Raw genomic sequence first — 20,410 nt, 5'->3', positions numbered from 1 at the left:
CATCAACGATGTTGAGGAAGTACACATTACGGCCAGATGACGGTAGAGGCCCCTTAAAGTCGATGCTCAGGCGCTCGAAGGGGCGGGTGGCCTTGATCAGGCTTGCTCTGTCCGGCCTATAGAAGTGCGGTTTGCACTCGGCGCAGGTCTGGCAGTTCCTGGTCATGGTCCTGACCTCCTCGATGGAGTAGGTCAGGTTACGGGCCTTAATGAAATGGTAAAGTCTGGTGACCCCGGGGTGGCAGAGGTCATTGTGGAGGGTCTGAAGTCTATCAATATGCGCGCTGGCGCATGTAATTCGTGAAAGAGCATCAGGGGGTTCGTTCAGCTTACCTGGCCGGTACAAGATATCATAATCGTAGGTGGATAGCTCGATTCTCCACCTCAAGATCTTGTCATTCTTGATTTTGCCCCTCAGCTTGTTATTAAACATGAAAGCAACCGAACGTTGGTCGGTGAGGAGGGTAAATCGTTTGCCTGCCAGGTAATGCCTCCAGCGCCGTACCACCTCCACAATTGCCTGGGCTTCCTTCTCGACCGACGAGTGTCGGATCTCGGGGCCCTGTAGGGTCCTTGAGAAGAAGGCCACCGGCCTCCCCTCCTGGTTAAGGGTAGCGGCTAGGGCGAAGTCGGATGCGTCGCTCTCCACTTGGAAGGGGATGGACTCATCCACTGCGTGCATTGTGGCCTTGGCTATGTCTCCCTTGATGAGGGAGAAGGCCGCGCACGCTTCCTCCGTGAGGGGGAAGGATGTGGACTTCATGAGGGGTCTGGCTTTGTCCGCATAATTGGGCACCCATTGGGCATAGTAGGCGAAGAGCCCCAGGGTTCTCTTAAGTGCCTTAGAGCAGTGGGGGAGGGGTAGCTCCATGAGGGGGCGCATTCTTTCGGGGTCGGGGCCGATGAGTCCGTTCTCTACTACACAGCCAAGGATGGCAAGGCGCGAGGTGTTAAACACACATTTCTCCTTATTGTAGGTGAGGTTCAGCCGTTGGGCCGTACGGAGGAATTTCTCCAGATTCACGTCATGGTCCTGCCGGTCGCGGCCGCAGATGGTGACGTTATCTAGATAGGGGAATGTGGCCTGCAGTCCGTTCTGGTCAACCATCCGGTCCATCTCCCTTTGGAAGACCGAGACCCCGTTGGTGACACTGAAGGGGACCCTAAGGAAGTGGTATAGGCGCCCATTCGCCTCGAAGGCGGTGTACTGGCGGTCCTCGGGGTGGATAGGGAGTTGGTGGTAGGCCGACTTAAGGTCGATGGTCGAGAATACGCGGTATTGTGCAATCTGATTGACCATGTCAGATATGCGGGGAAGGGGGTATGCGTCCAGCTGGGTGTATCTGTTTATGGTCTGGCTGTAGTCGATGACCAGGCGATTTTTATCACCGGTCTTAACGACCACGACCTGGGCACGCCAGGGGCTGTTGCTCCCCTCGATAATGCCCTCTTTCAGGAGGCGCCGCACCTCAGAGCTAATGAAGGCTCTGTCCCCAGCGCTGTACCGCCTGCTCTTGGTAGCGACGGGTTTGCAGTCGGGGGTGAGGTTAGCGAACAGGGAAGGTGGCAGCACCTTGAGGGTGGATAGGCTGCAGGTGTTACGCAGTGGGCGGTTTAACATTCGCTGGTTGTCGACAGTGAGTGGGGGGAGGGGTCCACCGTATGCTAGGGTTACACTTTGGAGGTGGGATTGGAAGTCCAGCCCTAGTAGGACGGCAGCGCAGAGCTGGGGGAGGACGAGGAGTTTAAAATTTTTATACTCCGTACCCTTAACCGACAAGGTCACAACACAGTAGCCGCTAATGTCCGTGGCGTGGGACCTCGATGCCATCGAGATTCGGTTGCGCGTTGGCAGGACAGGGAGGGAGTAGTGGCTCACCGTGTCTGGGTGGATGAAGCTCTCTGTGCTTCCGCTGTCGAACAGGCAGGTCGTGGCGTGGCCGTTTACTTTGATGTCCATCATCGACTTGGACAGGTGGTGTGGGCGGGCTTGATCCAGAGTGACGGAGGCTAGTGTGTAGGTAAGCGAGTCGTTGTCGTCTGCGGGTGAGGCGGTCGTCGGGTCCGGGGGCCCGGTGGCAGTCGGGCGTGGTGGGTAAAATGGCGTCTCCCACGAGGTAGGACAAAATGGCGGAGAAGATGGCTGCCCCCATAACTCACATGAGGCACTATTGGGGTCGGTTGCCTTGATCAAAGATGGCCGCCCCCATGACTCACGTGTGGGGATGCTGGCCTCAGTTGCCTTGAAAGAAGATGGCCGCCCCCACAGTTCGCATGAGGCACTGCTGGCCTCTGAAGATCCGCTCCTGCAGGCCTTAGAGAAGTGGCCTTTCTTCCTGCAGGTTGAGCAGGTAGAGTTCCTGGCTGGGCAGCGCGACCTCGGGTGCTTCTCCTGGCCGCAAAAGAAGCAGCCAGCGGCCCGATCGCGGGTGCCCGATGTCGGAGCCGGTACCGGGGGTGGCGGTCCCGGTCGGGTCCGGGACGCCGACGCTGAGGTAGGTCCCGGGGGCGGCGCTGCGAAGGGTATTGCGGTAGGGGTCGGGCCCGAGTCCCAGGGTCGCGAGCAGTACCTGGAAAACGCCTCCTGGTCCTGATGGGCCACCTCTAGGGAGAGAGCGAGGGCTTCAGCTTTGTCCAGGTCCAGGTCTTTAGCTTCAAGCAGTCTTTGCCGTGAGTAGTCGGACCGTAGGCCTTTCACAAAGGCATCGCGGATATTATCTTCCGTATTTTCAACAGCCGTCACCGCTTTAAAGTCACAGTTCCTGCCGAGTGCTCTTAGCGCCCGTAAAAATTCAGCTACAGACTCTCCTGGCTGTTGCGGGCGGGATCTTAGGAGGTGCCTGGTGTACATGTAATTTACCGGGCTCCGGTACTGCTGTTTCAGTAGGTTGATAGCGGCCTCGTATGTAGTCGTGTCCTGGATGAGTGCGTATACTCTCGGGCTCGCTTGGGCGTTCAGAACTCTTCGTTTGGATCTCTGAGGGACGCCGGATTCTTCCAGGTAGGATTCGAAGCAGTCCAGCCAGTGTTTGAAGTTGAGGGCTGAGTTTGCTGCCTGTGGGTTTAGATCCAGGTACGGTGGTTTGAGGGCTTGCAGCCAAGCCGGCTGGTGTGGCTGGTGTAGTCCGGTGTCTGAAAGCTGCTGTGGCTGTGCTTCTGGGAGGGCTTCTGGCTGGCCAGTAGTAGACATCTTTAAAATTTAGTCAATAAAATTGATATACCTATCAATTCGTCCAATAAAAAGCGACGAGTTAGGAACGTAACTAAAGGTTTTTATTGACTAAATAACAGAGCCCACCCTCGTGGGTGATCGGGTCCAACAAGGAGGAATACCAGCCAGTCGACTACCTTTATACCTGGGCAGGTAGGTGGAGCCATGGGCGGAGTCGGAGGTGGTCAGCCCAGGTATAACAGCGCGACAAGAGGCGACCTCGTATAGTGATACAACAGTGAGAACAGTGATAACAATACAACAGTGATAACTATAGTGTAACGATAGTGAACGATAAAAGTGGTTTACCACAAACAGTGACTGCACTTCAAAAGTAATTTATTGGCTGTAAAGCGCTTTGGATAGCTTGAGGACATTAAAAACGTTATATAAATGCTTCTGCATCTTCTTTCAGGAGAAGACAACATGCAATGACCATGAGAGTCAGGCCAAAAGGGGTGATCCTCTAACTTTGGGCCTTTTAGAAAGTGGTGATGAAACTCCTGGGAAGGCACACAGAGAAGCTGTCACTGATAGAAAAATTAGTGGGTCTCTGTCGGCTGTAGAATTACCTTGACAAGGAGTTGCTTTTCCTTCTCCTGTTGTAGTTGCTTAGCCAAGCTTCTTGCAAGGAAACTCTTGTTACTCATTCTTCTGCACCTCACAAAATCTTTGCTTATCTGCTACCTATTTCAACCTCTTACTCTTCTTCTTCAGGTGAAACAAGGCAAGAAGCAATAGAGCAGGAGGAGGAAGATGTGCCAAGCCTTTGGGTTCAGGATAACTCCTCTTCACCGCCCCCCAACGCCTAATATTCTGACCCATGCCATCATTCACCTTCTCCCACTCACCAGTCCAGACAGAGGTACCTAGAGTCATAATGGTACAGAAGGAGACCATTCGGCCCATCGAGTCCGCGCCGGCTCTCTGCAGAGCAATCCAGTCAGTCCCATTCCCCCACTCTATCCTCGTAGCCCTGCAAATTTATTTCCCTCAAATGCCTATCCAGTCTCCTACTGAAAACTTTGAGTGTCTCCGCTTCCATCGGCAGCGAGTTCCAGGTCCTCACCACTCGTTGCGTAAAAAAGTTTTTCCTCACATCCCCTTGTATCTCTTGTCCAACACCTTAAATTTGTGTCCCCTAGTAATTGTGCCATTAACTAGTGGGAACAGCCTTTCCCCAGCTAGTCTATCCAAACCCGTCATAATCTTGTCCACCTCTATCAAATCACCCCTCAGCTTCCTTTGCTCTAATGAAAGCAAATCCAGCTTCTCCAACCTGTCCTTGTAGCTAAAATCCCCCATCCCCGGAACCATTCTGGTAAATCTCCTCTGCACCCTCTCAAGTGTCTTCACATCCATTCTAAAGTGTGGTGATCAGAACTGGATGCAATACTCCAGTTGTGGCCTAACCAGTGCTTCTGGTGGCAAAAACAGGAAGGCAGATTATTATCTGAACAGCAATAGACTGGGAGAAGGGGAAGTGCAATGAGACCTGGGTGTCCTTGTGCACCAGTCGCTGAAGGTAAGCATGCAGGTGCAGCAGGTGGTTAAGAAGGCAAATGGTATGTTGGCCTTCATAGCGAGAGGATTCAAGTACAGGAGCAAGGATGTCTTGCTGCAGTTGTACAGGGCCTTGGTGAGACCACAACTTGAGTATTGTGTGCAGTTTTGGTCGCCTTATCTGAGGAAGGATGTTCTTGCCATGGAGTGAGTGCAGCAAAGATTCACCAGACTGATACCTGGGATGGCAGGAATGACGTATGAGGAGAGATTGGGTCGATTGGGCTTATATACGCTGGAGTTTAGAAGAATGAGAGAGGATCTCACTGAAACATATAAAATTCTAACAGGACTAGACAGACTAGATGCAGGAAGGATGTTCCCGGTGGCAGGGGAGTCCAGAACCAGGGGTCACAGTCTAAAGATAAGGGGCAAGCCATTTAGGACAGAGATGAGAAGGAATTTCTTCACCCAGAGAGTGGTGAACCTGTGGAATTCTCTACCACAGAAGGCAGTTGAGGCCAATTCATTAAATATATTCAAGAAGGAATTAGATATATTTCTTAAGGCTAAAGGGATCAAGGGATATGAGGAGAAAGCAGGGACAGTGTACTGAATTTGGATGATCAGCCATGATTTCATTAAACGGCGGAGCAGGCTCAAGGTGCCGAATGGCCTACTCCTGCTCCTATCTCCCATGTTTAATGGTTCAGCATAACTTCTCTACTTTTGTACTCAATACCTCTATTTATAAAGTCCAAGATCCCATGGCCTAAAAATTCAGTTGCTTTGCGCCTCCCGTTAGCGCCCTAAGAGGGCGCGAAAAGGGCGCAAAGCAACTAGCGCCTGGGCACGGCGCCGCCAACGCCTCCCACGAAATTCAGTGGGAGGTTAGCGGCAGCGATAACAGTTAGCGCCCCGCGGCGCTGCGCCGCCGGCAGTGACGTCATTGCCGTGCGCAGCTACTGATCTTCGGTAGCGCCCCCTGACTTACCGCTGGACGCTATATCCGATAGGATCAGGGGGGCCTACCTGCGGCCGGGGTGGTGCAAGTAAAAGTGGACATACCGGGCACCCATTTTTGTTGCTGGCTGCCTGCCAGCACCTGTCCCCTCAGCCGTCCCCGGCCTGCTCTGCAGCCCCACCGCAGAGTGCCGGCTGCGCTCCATGAGCCCGGCACTTCTCTTGAGTGCCGGCCTCTTTTGCCGGTACTCTGGTAGCTGGTGGCCCAGCTGGGCCCCGGGTCGCGATGCGCTGGGCCCCTCCCCTTTAATAAGGGGAGGAAGGCCTGCAGTACTGCGGCGCGACGTGCTGGCGCTGCGGCATGTCGCGCCGCGATATTCACTCACAGTGCCCCAAGAGGGAGGCGGGCGTTTCCAGTCGCACCCCTCCTCCCTCTTGGGGCGGTACCGATGAATTTCGGCTGCTGGGGCACTTATTGTTTCGGGGCACTAAAAGTAGCGCCCCGGCAAAGCTAGCACCTCAAAGGGGGCGCGACTCAATTTTTCCTGAGGACTCTGATTTCTGGACTCCTGATTTGGAAAAAAGGATGCTTCACGGTGTCAGCCATGGCTCAGCGCTATATAAATGCAAGTCTTTCTTTTCTTTTATGAGCATCATCCATACATGGAGGCACTGAGAATGGTCTCCCATTACAGGCGACATGTAGCAGTGGTACTGGTAGAGTCCACTGCCATCCTAAACTGCACCATAAGGGAACCTTATCAGCACTGTAGTACCCCTGAATGTGTGGCAGCTCCTTACACATCTGTTGCTAGTAAAGGATATTCCTTAAATGTTTATCAGCATTACCCCTGTCATGGGTCCTTACTCTCCCACCAACATGAAGGCCCAAAGACCAGTGAGTGTGTACTCCATGGATGCAGAAATAGTTGGCCTTAGGAGACAGATTGGAGCAAAGTGTTATCTAGTCACCACCACATGGGGCTAGGGTCCAGGGTAGCGTATCTCAGGACTTCCAGGATCTTACCGGAACAGGGGGTTGGGAACCTGAGCAGGGGGACAGAGGAAAGGGAAACAAGGATAAAAGCAAAAGATAGGAAGGAGAAAAACAAAAGTGGCAGTCAGAGAAATCAACGGTTTAAATCAAACATGGCCACAGTAAATAATAATTCGAATAGGTCTAAGAGCGTTAAAAAAACAAGCCTGAAGGCTTTGTGTCTTAATGCGAGGAGCATTCGTAATAAGGTGGATTAATTAGCTGCGCAAATAGAGGTAAACGAATATGATTTGATTGGGATTACGGAAACTTGGCTCCAGGGTGGCGAAGGCTGGGAACTCAACATCCAGGGGTATTCAATATTCAGGAAAGATAGGCAAAAAGGAAAGGGAGGTGGGGTAGCATTACTGGTTAAAGAAGGGATTAACACAATTGTAAGGAAGGATATTAGCTCTGATGATGTGGAATCTGTATGGGTAGAACTGAGAAATACCAAGGGGCAGAAAACGTTAGTGGGAGTGGTATGTAGACCTCTAAACAGTAATGCGGAGGTTGGGGATAACATTAAAAGGGAAATTAGAGAAGCGTGCAAAAAGGGCACAGCAGTCATCATGGGTGACTTTAATCTACATATAGATTGGGCTAACCAAATTAGTAACAATACTGTGGAGGAGGAATTCCTGGAGTGTTTACGGGATGCTTTCCTGGACCAATATGTCGAGGAACCAACTAGAGATCAGGCCATCTTAGACTGGGTATTATGTAACGAGAAAGGATTAATTAGCAATCTTGTTGTACGAGGCCCCTTGGGTCGGAGCGATCATAATATGATCGAATTCTTCGTTAAGATGGAGAATGAAGTAGTTGACTCAGAGACTAGGGTCCTCAATTTAAATAAAGGAAACTACGATGGTCTGAGGCGCGATTGGGGAATGTCACTCAAAGGGTTAACAGTGGATAGGCAATGGCAAACATTCAAAGACCGCATGGATGAACTACAGAATTTGTTCATCGCAGTTTGGCATAAAAATAAAACAAAAAAGGTGACTCAACCGTGGCAAACGAGCGAAATTAGGGATAGCATAAGATCCAAAGAGAGGACATATAAATTGGCCAGAAAAAGCAGTAATCCAGAGGATTGGGAGCAGTTTAGGATTCAACAAAGGAGGACAAAGGGATTAATTAAGAAATGGAAAATAAAATATGAGAGTAAGCTTGCCGGGAACATAAAAACTGACTGTAAAAGCTTTTATAGATATGTGAAGAGAAAAAGATTGGTGAAGTCAAGCGTAGGTCCCTTGCAGTCAGAATCAGGGGAATTTATAATGGGGAACAAAGAAATGGCAGAACAATTAAATACATATTTTGCTTCTGTCTTCACAAAGGAGGACACAAATAACCTCCCAGAAATGTCGGGGAACATAGGGTCTGATGAAAGGGAGGAACTGAAAGAAATCAGTATTTGTAGGGAAATGGTGTTAGGGAAATTGATGGGATTGAAGGCCGATAAATCCCCAGGGCCTGATAATCTACATCCTAGGGTACTTAAGGAAGTGGCCCTAGAAATAGTAGATGCATTGCTGATCATCTTCCAACATTCGATGGAATCTGGAACAGTACGCATGGATTGGAGGGTAGCTAATGTTACCCCACTATTCAAAAAAGGTGGTAGAGAGAAAACGGGGAATTACAGACCGGTAAGCCTGACATCGGTAGTGGGGAAAATGCTCTAGTCCATTATAAAAGATGTAATAGCAGAGCACTTGGAAAACAGTGATAGGATTGGACAAAGTCAACATGGATTTACAAAAGGTAAATCGTGCTTGACTAATCTACTGGAATTTTTTGAGGATGTAACTAGTAAAATAGATAAGGGAGAACCAGTGGATGTGGTGTATTTGGACTTTCAGAAGGCTTTCGATAAGGTCCCACATAAGAGATTAGCATGTAAAGTTAAGGCACATGGGGTTGGGGGCAAGGTATTGACTTGGATAGAGAACTGGTTGGCAGATAGAAAGCAAAGAGTTGGAATAAACGGTTCTTTTTCCGAGTGGCAGGCAGTGACTAGTGGGGGATCGGTCCTTGGACCCCAGCTATTCACAATATATATTAATGATCTAGACAAGGGAACTAGATGTAATATCTCCAAATTTGTAGACGACACAAAGCTGGGTGGGCGGGTGTGCTGTGAGGAGGATGCCGAGAAACTACAGGATGATTTGGACAGGTTGGGTGATTGGGCAGAAGCATGGCAGATGCAATATAACGTGGATAAATGTAAGGTTATCTACTTTGGTGTCAAAAACAGGAAGGCAGATTATTATCTGAATGGCAATAGATTGGGAGAATGGGAAGTGCAACAAGACCTGGGTGTCCTTGTGTACCAGTTGCTGAAGCATGCAGGTGCAGCAGGCGGTTAAGAAGGCAAATGGTATGTGGCCTTCATAGCGAGAGGGTTTGAGTACAGGAACAAGGATGTCTTGCTGCCATTGTACAGGGCCTTGGTGAGACCACATCTTGAGTATTGTGTGCCGTTTTGGTCGCCTTATCTGAGGAAGGATGTTCTTGCCATGGAAGGAGTTCAGCGAAGATGCACCAGGCTGATACCTGGGATGGCAGGAATGACGTATGAGGAGCGATTGGGTCGATTGGGCTTGTACTCGCTGGAGTTTAGAAGAATGTGAGGGGATCTCATTGAAACTTATAAAATTCTGGCAGGACTAGACAGACTAGATGCAGGGAAGATGTTCCCGATGGTCGGGGAATCCAGAACCAGGGGTCACAGTCTAAGGATAAGGGGTAGGCCTTTTAGGACAGAAATTAGGAGGAATTTCTTCACCCAGAGAGTGGTGAAGCTGTGGAATTCTCTACCACAGATGGCAGTAGAGGCCAATTCATTAAATATATTCAAGAAGGAGTTGGATATATTTCTTAAGGCTAAAGGGATCAAGGGGTATGGGGAGAAAGCAGGGGCCGGGTACTGAACTTGGATGATCAGCCATGATCGCATTGAATTGCGGAACAGGCTCGAGGGGCCGAATGGCCTACTCCTGCTCTTATCTTCTATGTTTCTATGTTACATTACTTCAGCCCTACAGCTGATCAATGGCCAGCCAGAAACAAGGCCCGATATCTGTGGCATGGCAGGAGTCTGCTCACATGACGCTGCTGCCTCTCAGGTGGCAGCACATTGGAACACTCCAGCCAGCCGCCTCAGATATCTCCACACGGCACACAGGAGGCCGAGTCAGTTTGCCCAGGCAGCAGCAACAGTATTGGAACCTGCAGTCGGTCTTTCCCAGGACTCAGCATGTCTGAGATGAGGGCCCTCTCATTGTCCTAGTTTGTAGCCAGTCACCTCTTGCACCCTGCCCCTCAGAAAGCACCTGGAAGGAGCACCACATTATGCAGGGCACCAACAGAAAGCAGGCCATTAGGATAGAGTGAGCACCCATGAAAGGCTGTGGAATTCTTATGCTGTGGCATAAGGCCTGTTTTTACCAGCATAAGTGTTTTAAAAAATAGAAAAATAAAATGTTTTCACTCACTTACACATTAAAAACCCTGTCCAATAAGTTAAGTTAATTTTTAGCCCCATTAAAACATATTTTTTTTAAAATTCAAAAAATTAAATTTTTGTTTGAAGTATTTAATTAAATGCCATTTTAATTAATTTTATATATGTAATTAAAAAAAATTATTTCATTTGTTCGTGTATTTTTTAAGTCATCCCCATTCATATTTATGACAGTTCCGTACATGCAGAAACCCCATAGGTAGGAATGGGGATTCCCTTCTTTCATTGGTTGGACTGGCCCACGTGATCCCAGGAGCGCTTGCAAACCGCATGCACCCCTGGGATACGTGGCCATCTACGCATTTCTACCAGGAGAGGCCCAGGATCTCAAGCCTCCATATCTCCCGGACCACCAGGTAAATGCGTAGAAAATTTGATTGGAGGAATCCGCCCGCGGGAAGCCTCCGATCGCAAATTCAGGCCCGACGTTTTACTCCCAGGCGGTAAAGGTAAAAATCAACCCCAGTATGTGGAACAGAAAGAAAGAGGAAGAGCAGGAAATACCTGAAAGAGTGGTAATTTCACCAGAGAGAAAATAAATTGAACTTGAAACTCCTTTAATTTACAATTCATTCAGAGTTACAGACATTAAAAAATAATTCTGTTTTTGAATGCACTTACCAGCCAATGGCTCCATCCAATTCAGTTTCCGCTGCCAGGCATACAAAGCTTTGCATTTTTTCAGTGTCTTTTTCAAGATGTACGGCAAGAAATTTGCTAAGATCCTCAATGGCACATTCCTGTAGGCAAAAAGAGTTTGAACAGCTTCTGTCAAATTATATGGCAGTGGTAAAAAAAAATAGAATATCTGTGACTGCTGAAATAAAACAGAAATGACTGGAATACACACAGCTCCGTCAACATTGGAAAGTAGATGGGGCAGATTCTCCTGTTGCTGCAAAGTGTTGCTCGGTGGTGTGTGGACAGTGGGCAAGGTTGCACTGCTAACTGGTTGGGACAGGCATGATACACCTCATGGTCTCTTGCTCTTTTCTGATGTTAATATGTTGGAACTGATACAGGAAGGCAGGAGGAACCAGTCCTTCGTTCCTTTTCTTGACATAATATTGACTTTCACTGGGGTGCTATTCCATGGTCACTGGTCACCCTCAAGTACATTGCTTAAGCTCAAGCACTGGTGAGCCTTGACAGTGAGTGCTTGTAAGTTGTCCAATTGTGGAGGACAACACAGCACAGCTCAATCTTGTTTGCACCCAGTGTCCACACATGTAAAACACTTCCAGTTGCACAGCAATCAGGAGTGGGAACACGTTGGGCATTTTCCTCTCCCTAACCCAGAGAATTATAATGCTACTACTGCTGCTGCCATTGAATTAACACAGACCAGAGGTTGAATCAGGCACCTTCCTCACAGAATCACAGAATCACACAGTGCAGATAGAGGCCATTTCGGCCCATCGAGCCTGCACCGACACATATCCCACCCGATCCCCGTAACCCCTACACCAACACATATCCCACCCTATCCCCGTAACCCCACGTATTTAATCCCCCTAACACTAAGGGTCAATTTATCATAGCCAATCAACCTACCCCGCACATCTTTGGACTGTGGGAGGAAACCGGAGCACCCGGAGAAAACCCACGCAAACACGGGGAGAATGTGCAAACTCCACACAGACAGTCACCCGAGGCCGGATTCGAACCCGGGTCCCTGGCGCTGTGAGGCAACAGTGCTAACCACTATGCCACCGTGTATGGCTCAGAGAATTTACTCAGTGACAGCTGGAAGAGCCCTTTTATAGATCTGCCCAAACAAGGAGGGGTGGGAAAAATAATGTATAACGGTCAGAGTATCAATATGCTAACTGTTATTATGAAGAGCCACATAATGGATTTAGTAAGAAAGAACCTGCATTTATAAAGCACCTTTCATATCCTCAAAATGTCTGAAAGAGGTTCACAGACAATTAAAGTACTTTTAAAGTGTAGTCACTGTTGTAACCTTATAATAGGCTGTAAACAAGAGTTTTTTAACAAAGGTGAAACAGATGCAAAGTGCTAGCTTTTCTTCAAGCATATTTGACAGTGCTTCTTTGTATTTGAAGCATTTTCTGCTTTTATTGTAGAATTATAGGCCACTAAAATTGGCACCTTAGTGCCGGTAGTAACGGCGGTTTAAAAAAAAGCGTCCGCCTCGCTTCCGCCCAAATACAGCACAGCCCGCGCTGTTTGCCTTCTAGGTGAGGGCGACAGTGTGGGCGGTATGTATGTACGCCGGCAGTATACGGAGTAGGCATGTGACGCTGATTTGACACATGACCTACCATTTTTGCTGGTATGATATGGCATTTGAAGATGTATTCACTCACCTTGACCACTCATGTGAGGTCATTAAACTTCTTTCGGCACTGGATCCAGTTCCACATGGAAAGACTGCTGGCAGTGACCACTATAGCTATCTGCTCCCATTGCCTTCTTACTGTGAGTATGGAGGGTCTCCTGGACCCTGCAGGTAGAGGACCAGTCTCCTCCATTGAATCCCTTGCACTAATGCCTCCAGTGCTGCGTCTGCCAACCTAGGTGCACTTTCTCTGCCCTGTTGAGCCATAACTGCCTGACAGTTGCCTTGATAACAAGTACAATGTGGTGCTGAATTCAGAATGCACCTCCCCTTTTAGAAGTGCAGACTGTGTTTACAACTGGAGTCTAGCTTTAAATAGAGCTAGCCTCCCACGAACTTGGGTCACCTGCTGAGCGCTCTCAGCACTGCCTGCACACATCAATAATGCTAATTAGAAGGCAGCACAAATTTCACGTGCTGCCTGCACTATATTCAACAGACGCGGGTAGATCGCGCATCGTGATCCTCGTACCCATTTTTGGGCCTAATTGAATTTTTAGCCCAAAGCATTTATCCCAGCACAAAGCTTCACTGATTGGCACCACAACTTGGAGAATCAACAGCACAATGTTGTAGCCCCATTTGCACTCTCATGTAGCAAGTCACCAACAGGATTAGTTATTTTGTACTTATATATCTGTTTCTTATAGCTAATAGTGTTACCAAATACAGTAATTCTTACTTTCTGAATAATGTACATCGACATTAAGATTAAAATATGGATGTAATCCAAAATATTTTTATGATATGGTTTACGTAGCCCCTTTAAGTAATAAATGTTACAAAAATGGGGGGAAAGATTAATGGACAAAATTGTGCATTGAGGAAGACAGAAGTAAATTGTACAAAACTGCAGAATCCTTTTATTTTACAAATACTGAATGGGTCAATATATGTCTCATCACATTAGGTTAATAATGTAAGAAAAAGTTCATAAAATTTGTAGTAGCATTTATGTAGTTTATTAAATAAAACTTAAATCAAGTACTTTGGGAGCAGAGGAGCCAGAAATTGGGGTAGAACTCATCTCTACTAGATTTCTGCCCCTTACTGGTTCCCATGGCAAGTTATGATGGAAAGAGCGTGGAAGCTTTTTCCATGTCTCCCCGCCCTCCTCACCCTCTCCATACTGATGTCAGTTTTAAGGATGAGTCTGCCAGAATCCCAGGAAATCCTGGAAACCCTACTGGTTACACCATGTTTACAGCCAGCAGTATGGACAACTGCAGGAAGCACAGGGCTGTATGTGGATCCCACAATGTCATTTTCAAATGCCCAATGGATCCCAGAGGGATTGCTTGCCATTCAAATATGGGGCCAACCTGCGAGGGGCCATTGCACAACCTTTTTATATTAAGTCCAAGCGTGCCCCTGAGCTCTTGCACCCAACTTCTTCAATTGACATTGGTGAAAGTTTTCAATGTTCAATCAATATAGAAAGAATTTGATATATAGGAAAGACCAATTGCATCAGTGTATCATAGCTCAAGAGTCATGTGTTCAGTGGGAGTGGTTAAATGATGCAGAAGGCTGGGAACTGTGAGGGAGTAGGGGCCCTGGTTTGTGCTGAGAGCCATTGAATGAACTGGGGTTGGGAAAAGTAGTGGGCCTGAGATTGGCTGTACATGAGGGGAGTCTTGGTGCGTTGGAGCATTTGTGGGGTGGAGAGGATGGGAATGAAGGTCACATGGAAGCTGTGGTGTGGAAGCACTTGGGGCAAAGCGGAGTCACATAGTACTTTCATTGCTTTATTCCTTCACGGGATGTGGGCGTCGCTGACAAGACCAGCATTTATTGCCCATCCCTAATTGCCCTTGAAAAGGCGGTGGTGAGCCGCCTTCTTCAAAGGGAGTACCAGGATTTTGACCCAGCGACGATGAAGCAACAGCGATAAATTTCCAAGTCAGGATGGTGTGTGACTTGGAGGGGAACTTGGAGGTGGTGGTGTTCCCATGCGCCTGCTGCCCATGTCCTTCTAGGTGGTAGGGATTGCAGGTTTGGGAGGTGCTGCCAAAGAAGCCTTCGCGAGTTGCTGTAGGGCATCTTGTTGATTTTACACACTGCAGACACGGTGGTGGAGGGAGTGAATGCTACCGAGCACAAAGGAAGATGCTTGTGGTGATTGAAGGTCAATCATCACAGCCCCAGGACATCGCTGCAGGAGTTCCTCAGGGCAGTGTCCTAGACCCAACCATCTTCAGCTGCTTCATCAATGACCTTGCCTCCAACATAAGGTCAGAAATGGGGATGTTTGCTGATGACTGCACAGTGTTCAGTGCCATTCACAACTCCTTAGATAATGAAGCAGTCCATGCCTGCATGCAACAAGGCCTGGACAACGTTCAGGCTTGGGCTGATAAGTGGCAGGTAACATTCACGCTACAGAAGTGCCAGGCAATGACTATCTCCAACAAGCGAGAGTCTAAAAACTGCCCCTTGACATTCAATGGCATTAAGGGGAGTCACTCTCACCTCACCTCTGGAATTCAACTTTTTTGTCCATGTTTGGACCAAGACTGTAATGACATCCGGAGCCGAGTGATTCTGGCGAAACCCAAACTGAGCATCGCTGAACAGGTTATTGGTGAGTAAGTGCCACTTGATAGCACTGTCGATGACACCTTCCATCACTTTGCTGATGATTGAGAGTAGACTGATGGGGTGGTAACTGGCCGGATTGGATTTGTCCTGCTTTTTGTAGACAAGACATACTTGGGCAATTTTCCACTTTGTTGGGTAGATGCCAGTGTTGTAGCTGTACTGGAACAGCTTGGCTAGAGGCATAGCTAGTTCTGGAGCGCAAGTCTTCAGCAAGATAGCTGTCGGGGCCCATGGCCTTTGCTGTATCCAGTGCGCTCAGTCGTTTCTTGATATTACGAATCGAATTGGCTAGAAGACTGGCTTCTGTGATGGTGGGGACCTGAGAAGGAGGCCGAGATGGATCATCCACTTGGCACTTCTGGCTGAAGATGGTTCCAAACGCTTCAGCCTTGTCTTTTGCTTTCACATGCTGGGCTCCGCCATCACTGAGAATGGAGCCTCTTCCTTTCTTTAGTTGTTTAATTGTCCACCACCATTCATGACTGGATGTGGCAGGACTGCAGAGCTTTGATCTGATCCATTGGTTGTGGGATGACTTAGCTCTGTCTATAGCATGCATGTACTCCTGTGTTGTAGCTTCAGCAGGTTGGCATATCATTTTTGGGTATGCCTGGTGCTGCTCCTGGTATGCTCTTCTACACTCCTCGTTACATAGAAACATAGAAACACAGAAGATAAGAGCAGGAGTAGGCCATTCGGCCCTTCGAGCCTGCTCCGCCATTCAATGAGATCATGGCTGATCATCCAAATTCAGTACCCTGTCCCTGCCTTCTCCCCATATCCCTTGATCCCTTTAGCCTCAAGAAATATATCCAATTCTTTCTTGAATATATTTAATGAACTGGCCTCCACTGCCCTCTGTGGCAGAGAATTCCACAGGTTCACCACTCTCTGGGTGAAGGAATTCCTCCTCATTTCAGTCCTAAACGGCTTACCCCTTATCCTTAGACTATGACCCCTGGTTCTGGACTCCCCGGCCATCAGAAACATCCTTCCTGCATCTAGTCTGTCCAGACCTGACAGAATTTTATAGGTTTCGATGAGATTCCCTCTCAATCTTCTAAACTCCAGTGAGTATAAGCCCAATCGACACAATCTCTCCTCATACGTCATTCCTGCCATCCTAGGTATCAGCCTTGTAGTGTATGTACCTTTAAGGGGAGAACTACTTTTACAGCTCCTGTATACTGTAGTACCGGCAGTGACCACACCTGTATATAAACCTTGAGTAGGGATCTGTACGTTAGTTTTAGAGTAACCCTCATCCAGTAAATACCTGTTGAATTGTTCCTGCAGTCTGAGTGTCTAGTTATTGAAGGACACACTACATCAAAAATACACGGATCTAACAGTGGCGACGAGGAAGATTCGAACCTACCTGCAACTCTGCATTACCTCCCAGGGATTCGCTCCTGGAGAACAGTGGAAGAAAGTTGAGGCCAGAAGCACGGGCGTCGACCACGAGCAACCGCCCAGTCATCCAGCAGAGATTGAGCATTGCAGGGGAGCCTGTTGAGAGCTGGGCTTGGTTCTCCAGTCATGGTGGTCCAGCGAAACGGGCTGGCAACAGGTACGGCGCAGACCCTTCCCGGACAGCGGCGGCTAGAGCCGACCGACGGCACAGAAAAGGCCGAGCGGCGTCGACGAGAGAAGAGAGAGGGTAGAGCGCACGGGCGCAGCCAGTGTTCAGAACCGAATGGCGTCGACGGGAGAAGAGAGGCGCGAAAGAAAATGCACAGAGCGCAGCCGGTGTTCAACGGACGAGCAGCGTCAGCGGGGAAGAAAGGGAAACGCGTAGAGCGCAGTCAGTGTTCAAGGGCCGAGCAGCCGCAGCGGAGAAGAAGGGAGAGCGCGGGAAACCGCCATTTTGAGCCGCAGCGGAGAAGAAGGGAGAGCGTGGGAAAACGCCATTTTGAGCCGCAGCAGAGAAGAAGGAAAGCGTGGGAAAATGCCATTTTGAGCCAGTCTAACCACGCCCAGGGATGCCGAAGAGTGGCAGTATCACAGCGTTCGACAATGAAGTCGAAGATTGGAAGACATATGTCGAACGCATAGAAGTGTACTGCAAGGCGAATGAAGTGCCAGATGAGAGGAAAGCGCAGGTATTGTTAAATTCCATGGGTGCAAAAACGTATGGCTTACTGCGAAACCTAGTAACCCCAGAGAAGCCAGTGGACAAGGATTTTGGAAACATAGTGTCAACCCTACAGAACCACTTAAACCCCACACTGCTGCTGATAGCAGAAAGATTTAAGTCTCACAAAAGGAACCAGCATAAAGATGAAAATAATGCTGAGTATTTAACAGAACTGCGTAAGCTATCGAAACACTGCCAGTTTGGAGCAGGACTGGCAGATACCTTAAGCGACAAGTTTGTGTGTGGGCTTCAAAGTGAAGGAACCCAGAAACGGCTTTTATCTGAAAAGGACCTTACACTGGAAAAGGCTTTCAGCATTGCGGTATCATATGAAGCAGCAGCACGGAGCGCTGCAGAGATACAACAGAGACCACAAGAATATGGCACAAATGAAATGTCATATGGAACAGAGAAGTGCTATCGCTGCGGCAGAACACACGACCAGAATGATTGCTGGTTCAAAGACAAAGTGTGCAGACAGTGTGGAAAAGTAGGACACATAGCAAGAGTCTGCAGGTCAGGAAAGAAAACCAGCAGCAAGAAATCTCCACAGGAGAAGTACAAGAAGGTACATAAGGTGACGGAGAGTAGTTCAGATGAACAGAAAAGTGATACAGACTCCGGAAGCAAGGAGCTGGGTTGTCTGAAACTACATAAGGTAATCCAAACGGAGGATCATCAAACTATCTAGGTCACGCTCAAGATAGCTGGAGTCCAAGTGAAAATGGAATTGGACACAGGATCAGCCCGAACAGTCATAAACCGAAGGGAGCACGGTGGCATAGTGGTTAGCACTGTTGCCTCACAGCGCCAGGGACCCGGGTTCGAATCCGGCCTCGGGCGACTGTCTGTGTGGAGTTTGCACATTCTCCCAGTGTTTGCGTGGGTTTCCTCCGGGTGCTCCGGTTTCCTCCCACAGTCCAAAGATGTGCGAGTTAGGTTGATTGGCTATGATAAATTGACCCTTAGTGTTAGGGGGATTAAATACTTGGGGTTATGGGGATAGGGTGGGATATGTGTTGGTGTAGGGGTTACGGGGATCGGGTGGGGTATGTGTCGGTGCAGGCTCGATGGGCCGAAATGGCCTCTATCTGCACTGTGGGGTTTCTGTGATTCTGTGTGACTACAAGCGGCTATTCTCACATATACCCTTGAGAGACACAAGAGATTGTCTTGAAGACGTACACGGGGCAAAAAGTCTACCCCAAAGGAAAAATAAGGGTGAACGTTGTATATAACGGTAAGGAAACACCAAAAATGGACCTATATGTATTGCCAGATGGGGGACCACCACTACTAGGACGTGAATGGATCCGGAAGATACAGCTAGATTGGCATTCCATACAAGCAGTGACTGTAGATGCCAAAAAGGATGACGACGTCACACCTGGACGACTGTCAAAAAATGCTAACTGACGCACAAGAAGTGTTCCAGGAGGGACTCGGAACACTACAAGGAATAACAGCGACGATCAAAATAGAGGAAAATGCAAGCCCAAAGTTTTTTAAGGCCAGACCGGTGCCTTATGCGATCCGCCCAGCCGTCGAAGCAGAGCTGGAAGGTTTGGAACGTTCAGGAGTACTGTCCAAAGTGGACTGGAGCGAGTGGGCTACACCCATCGTTCCTGTAATGAAGAGGTTGTTGAGTAATACGCCTGGGGAACCAAAGAAGGTTCGCATCTGTGGGGACTTTAAGGTGGCAGTGAACCCAGTCCTTCACACTGTACAATATCCGCTTCCACGGATTGAAGATATTTTTGCCTCGCTATCTGGAGGGAAACGCTTCACTAAGATTGATCTGGCCCAGGCGTACCTGCAAATGGAGGTAGAAGAAGCCTCGAAACAGTACCTCACGATCAACACTCATAAAGGTCTCTACCAATACAACCGGCTGGTGTTCGGGGTAGCATCAGCTCCTGCTATTTGGCAAAGGGCAATGGATCAAGTCCTGCAAGGGATTCCAGGGACCCAGTGTTATTTGGACCACATCCTGGTCACGGGTGAAAATGACAGTACTCACCTTGCCAACCTGGAGCAGGTGCTCACTAGATTGAAGGAATATGGGCTCTGAGCAAATCGCCACAAATGCGAGTTTTTCCAGAAGCAGATCTCGTATTGTGGCCACGTTATTGATGAAGAGGGGTTACATAAGTCCCCTGAAAAGATTGAGGCAGTAGTCAAGGCTCCAGCACCGGAAAATGTGTCACAACTGAGGTCGTTCCTCGGGCTGGTGAACTACTACCATAAGTTCTTGCCGAATTTGTCTACAGTACCACACCCACTGAACACCCTGCTGCAAACGGGGGTACCATGGAAGTGGAATAACGAATGTAAACGAGCTTTCCAGAAGTGCAAAGAATTGATCACATCAAAAGAGGTGTTGGCCCATTTCAACCCAGCACTACCAATTCGGTTGGCGTGTGATGCATCACCCTATGGCATTGGAGCGGTGCTGTCGCACAAGTTCCCGGACGGCTCGGAGAGGCCGGTAGCCTTTGTGTCTCGGTCACTAACCTCAGCCGAGCGTAACTACGCCCAGATTAACAGGGAGGCCCTCAGCCTAGTGTGGGGAGTGAAAAAGTTCAACCACTATCTGCACGGGCAGAAGTTCACCTTGCTGACGGACCACCAACTACTTGTCTCCATCTTTAATCCAAAGAAGGGTGTGCCGGTGATGACTGCGCAACGGCTACAAAGATGGTCGCTTTTTCTAGGGGCGAACCAATATGAAATCGAGTATAAGGGCACAAAACAGCATGGAAACGCTGATGGGCTATCACGCCTGCCACTGCCTACTGTGGAGGAAGCACCAGCAGTGGATCCTGTCGAAATATTTCATTCGACTATAATTGAATACTTGCCAGTAACTAACGCTGATATAGAGAAGGAGACCCAAAATGACCCGACACTGTCTCAGGTATATGACTTGACGGTGAAGGGATGGCCAACACATGGCGACTCACTGTTGCCTGCATTCTCATCCAGAAGAGAACAGCTGTCAGTATGCCAGGGGACCTTGATGTGTGGATCCCGAGTGGTAATTCCACCCAAGTTAA

General features: G+C 48.7%; 1 protein-coding gene across 1 annotated transcript in view; it reads right to left on the bottom strand.

Moving 5' to 3' along the window:
- Positions 1-20,410, bottom strand: part of LOC147081792 (uncharacterized) — a gene marked incomplete at its 5' end in the record, with an annotated part of 148,985 nt that overhangs the window by 70,757 nt on the left and 57,818 nt on the right. Inside the window, one exon of the mRNA XM_085980670.1 lies at positions 10,873-10,991. Coding sequence (XP_085836796.1) covers positions 10,873-10,991 — 119 coding nt within the window. The remainder of the gene's footprint in view (positions 1-10,872; positions 10,992-20,410) is intronic.

The sequence above is a fragment of the Somniosus microcephalus genome, unplaced genomic scaffold (genome assembly GCF_052327205.1).
Source record: "Somniosus microcephalus isolate GS21.2 unplaced genomic scaffold, FLI_Smic_1.0 scaffold370, whole genome shotgun sequence".
Classification (NCBI taxonomy): domain Eukaryota; kingdom Metazoa; phylum Chordata; class Chondrichthyes; order Squaliformes; family Somniosidae; genus Somniosus; species Somniosus microcephalus.
Note: the sequence above shows the minus strand (reverse complement) of the source record. Positions and strands in the feature narration are given on the sequence as shown.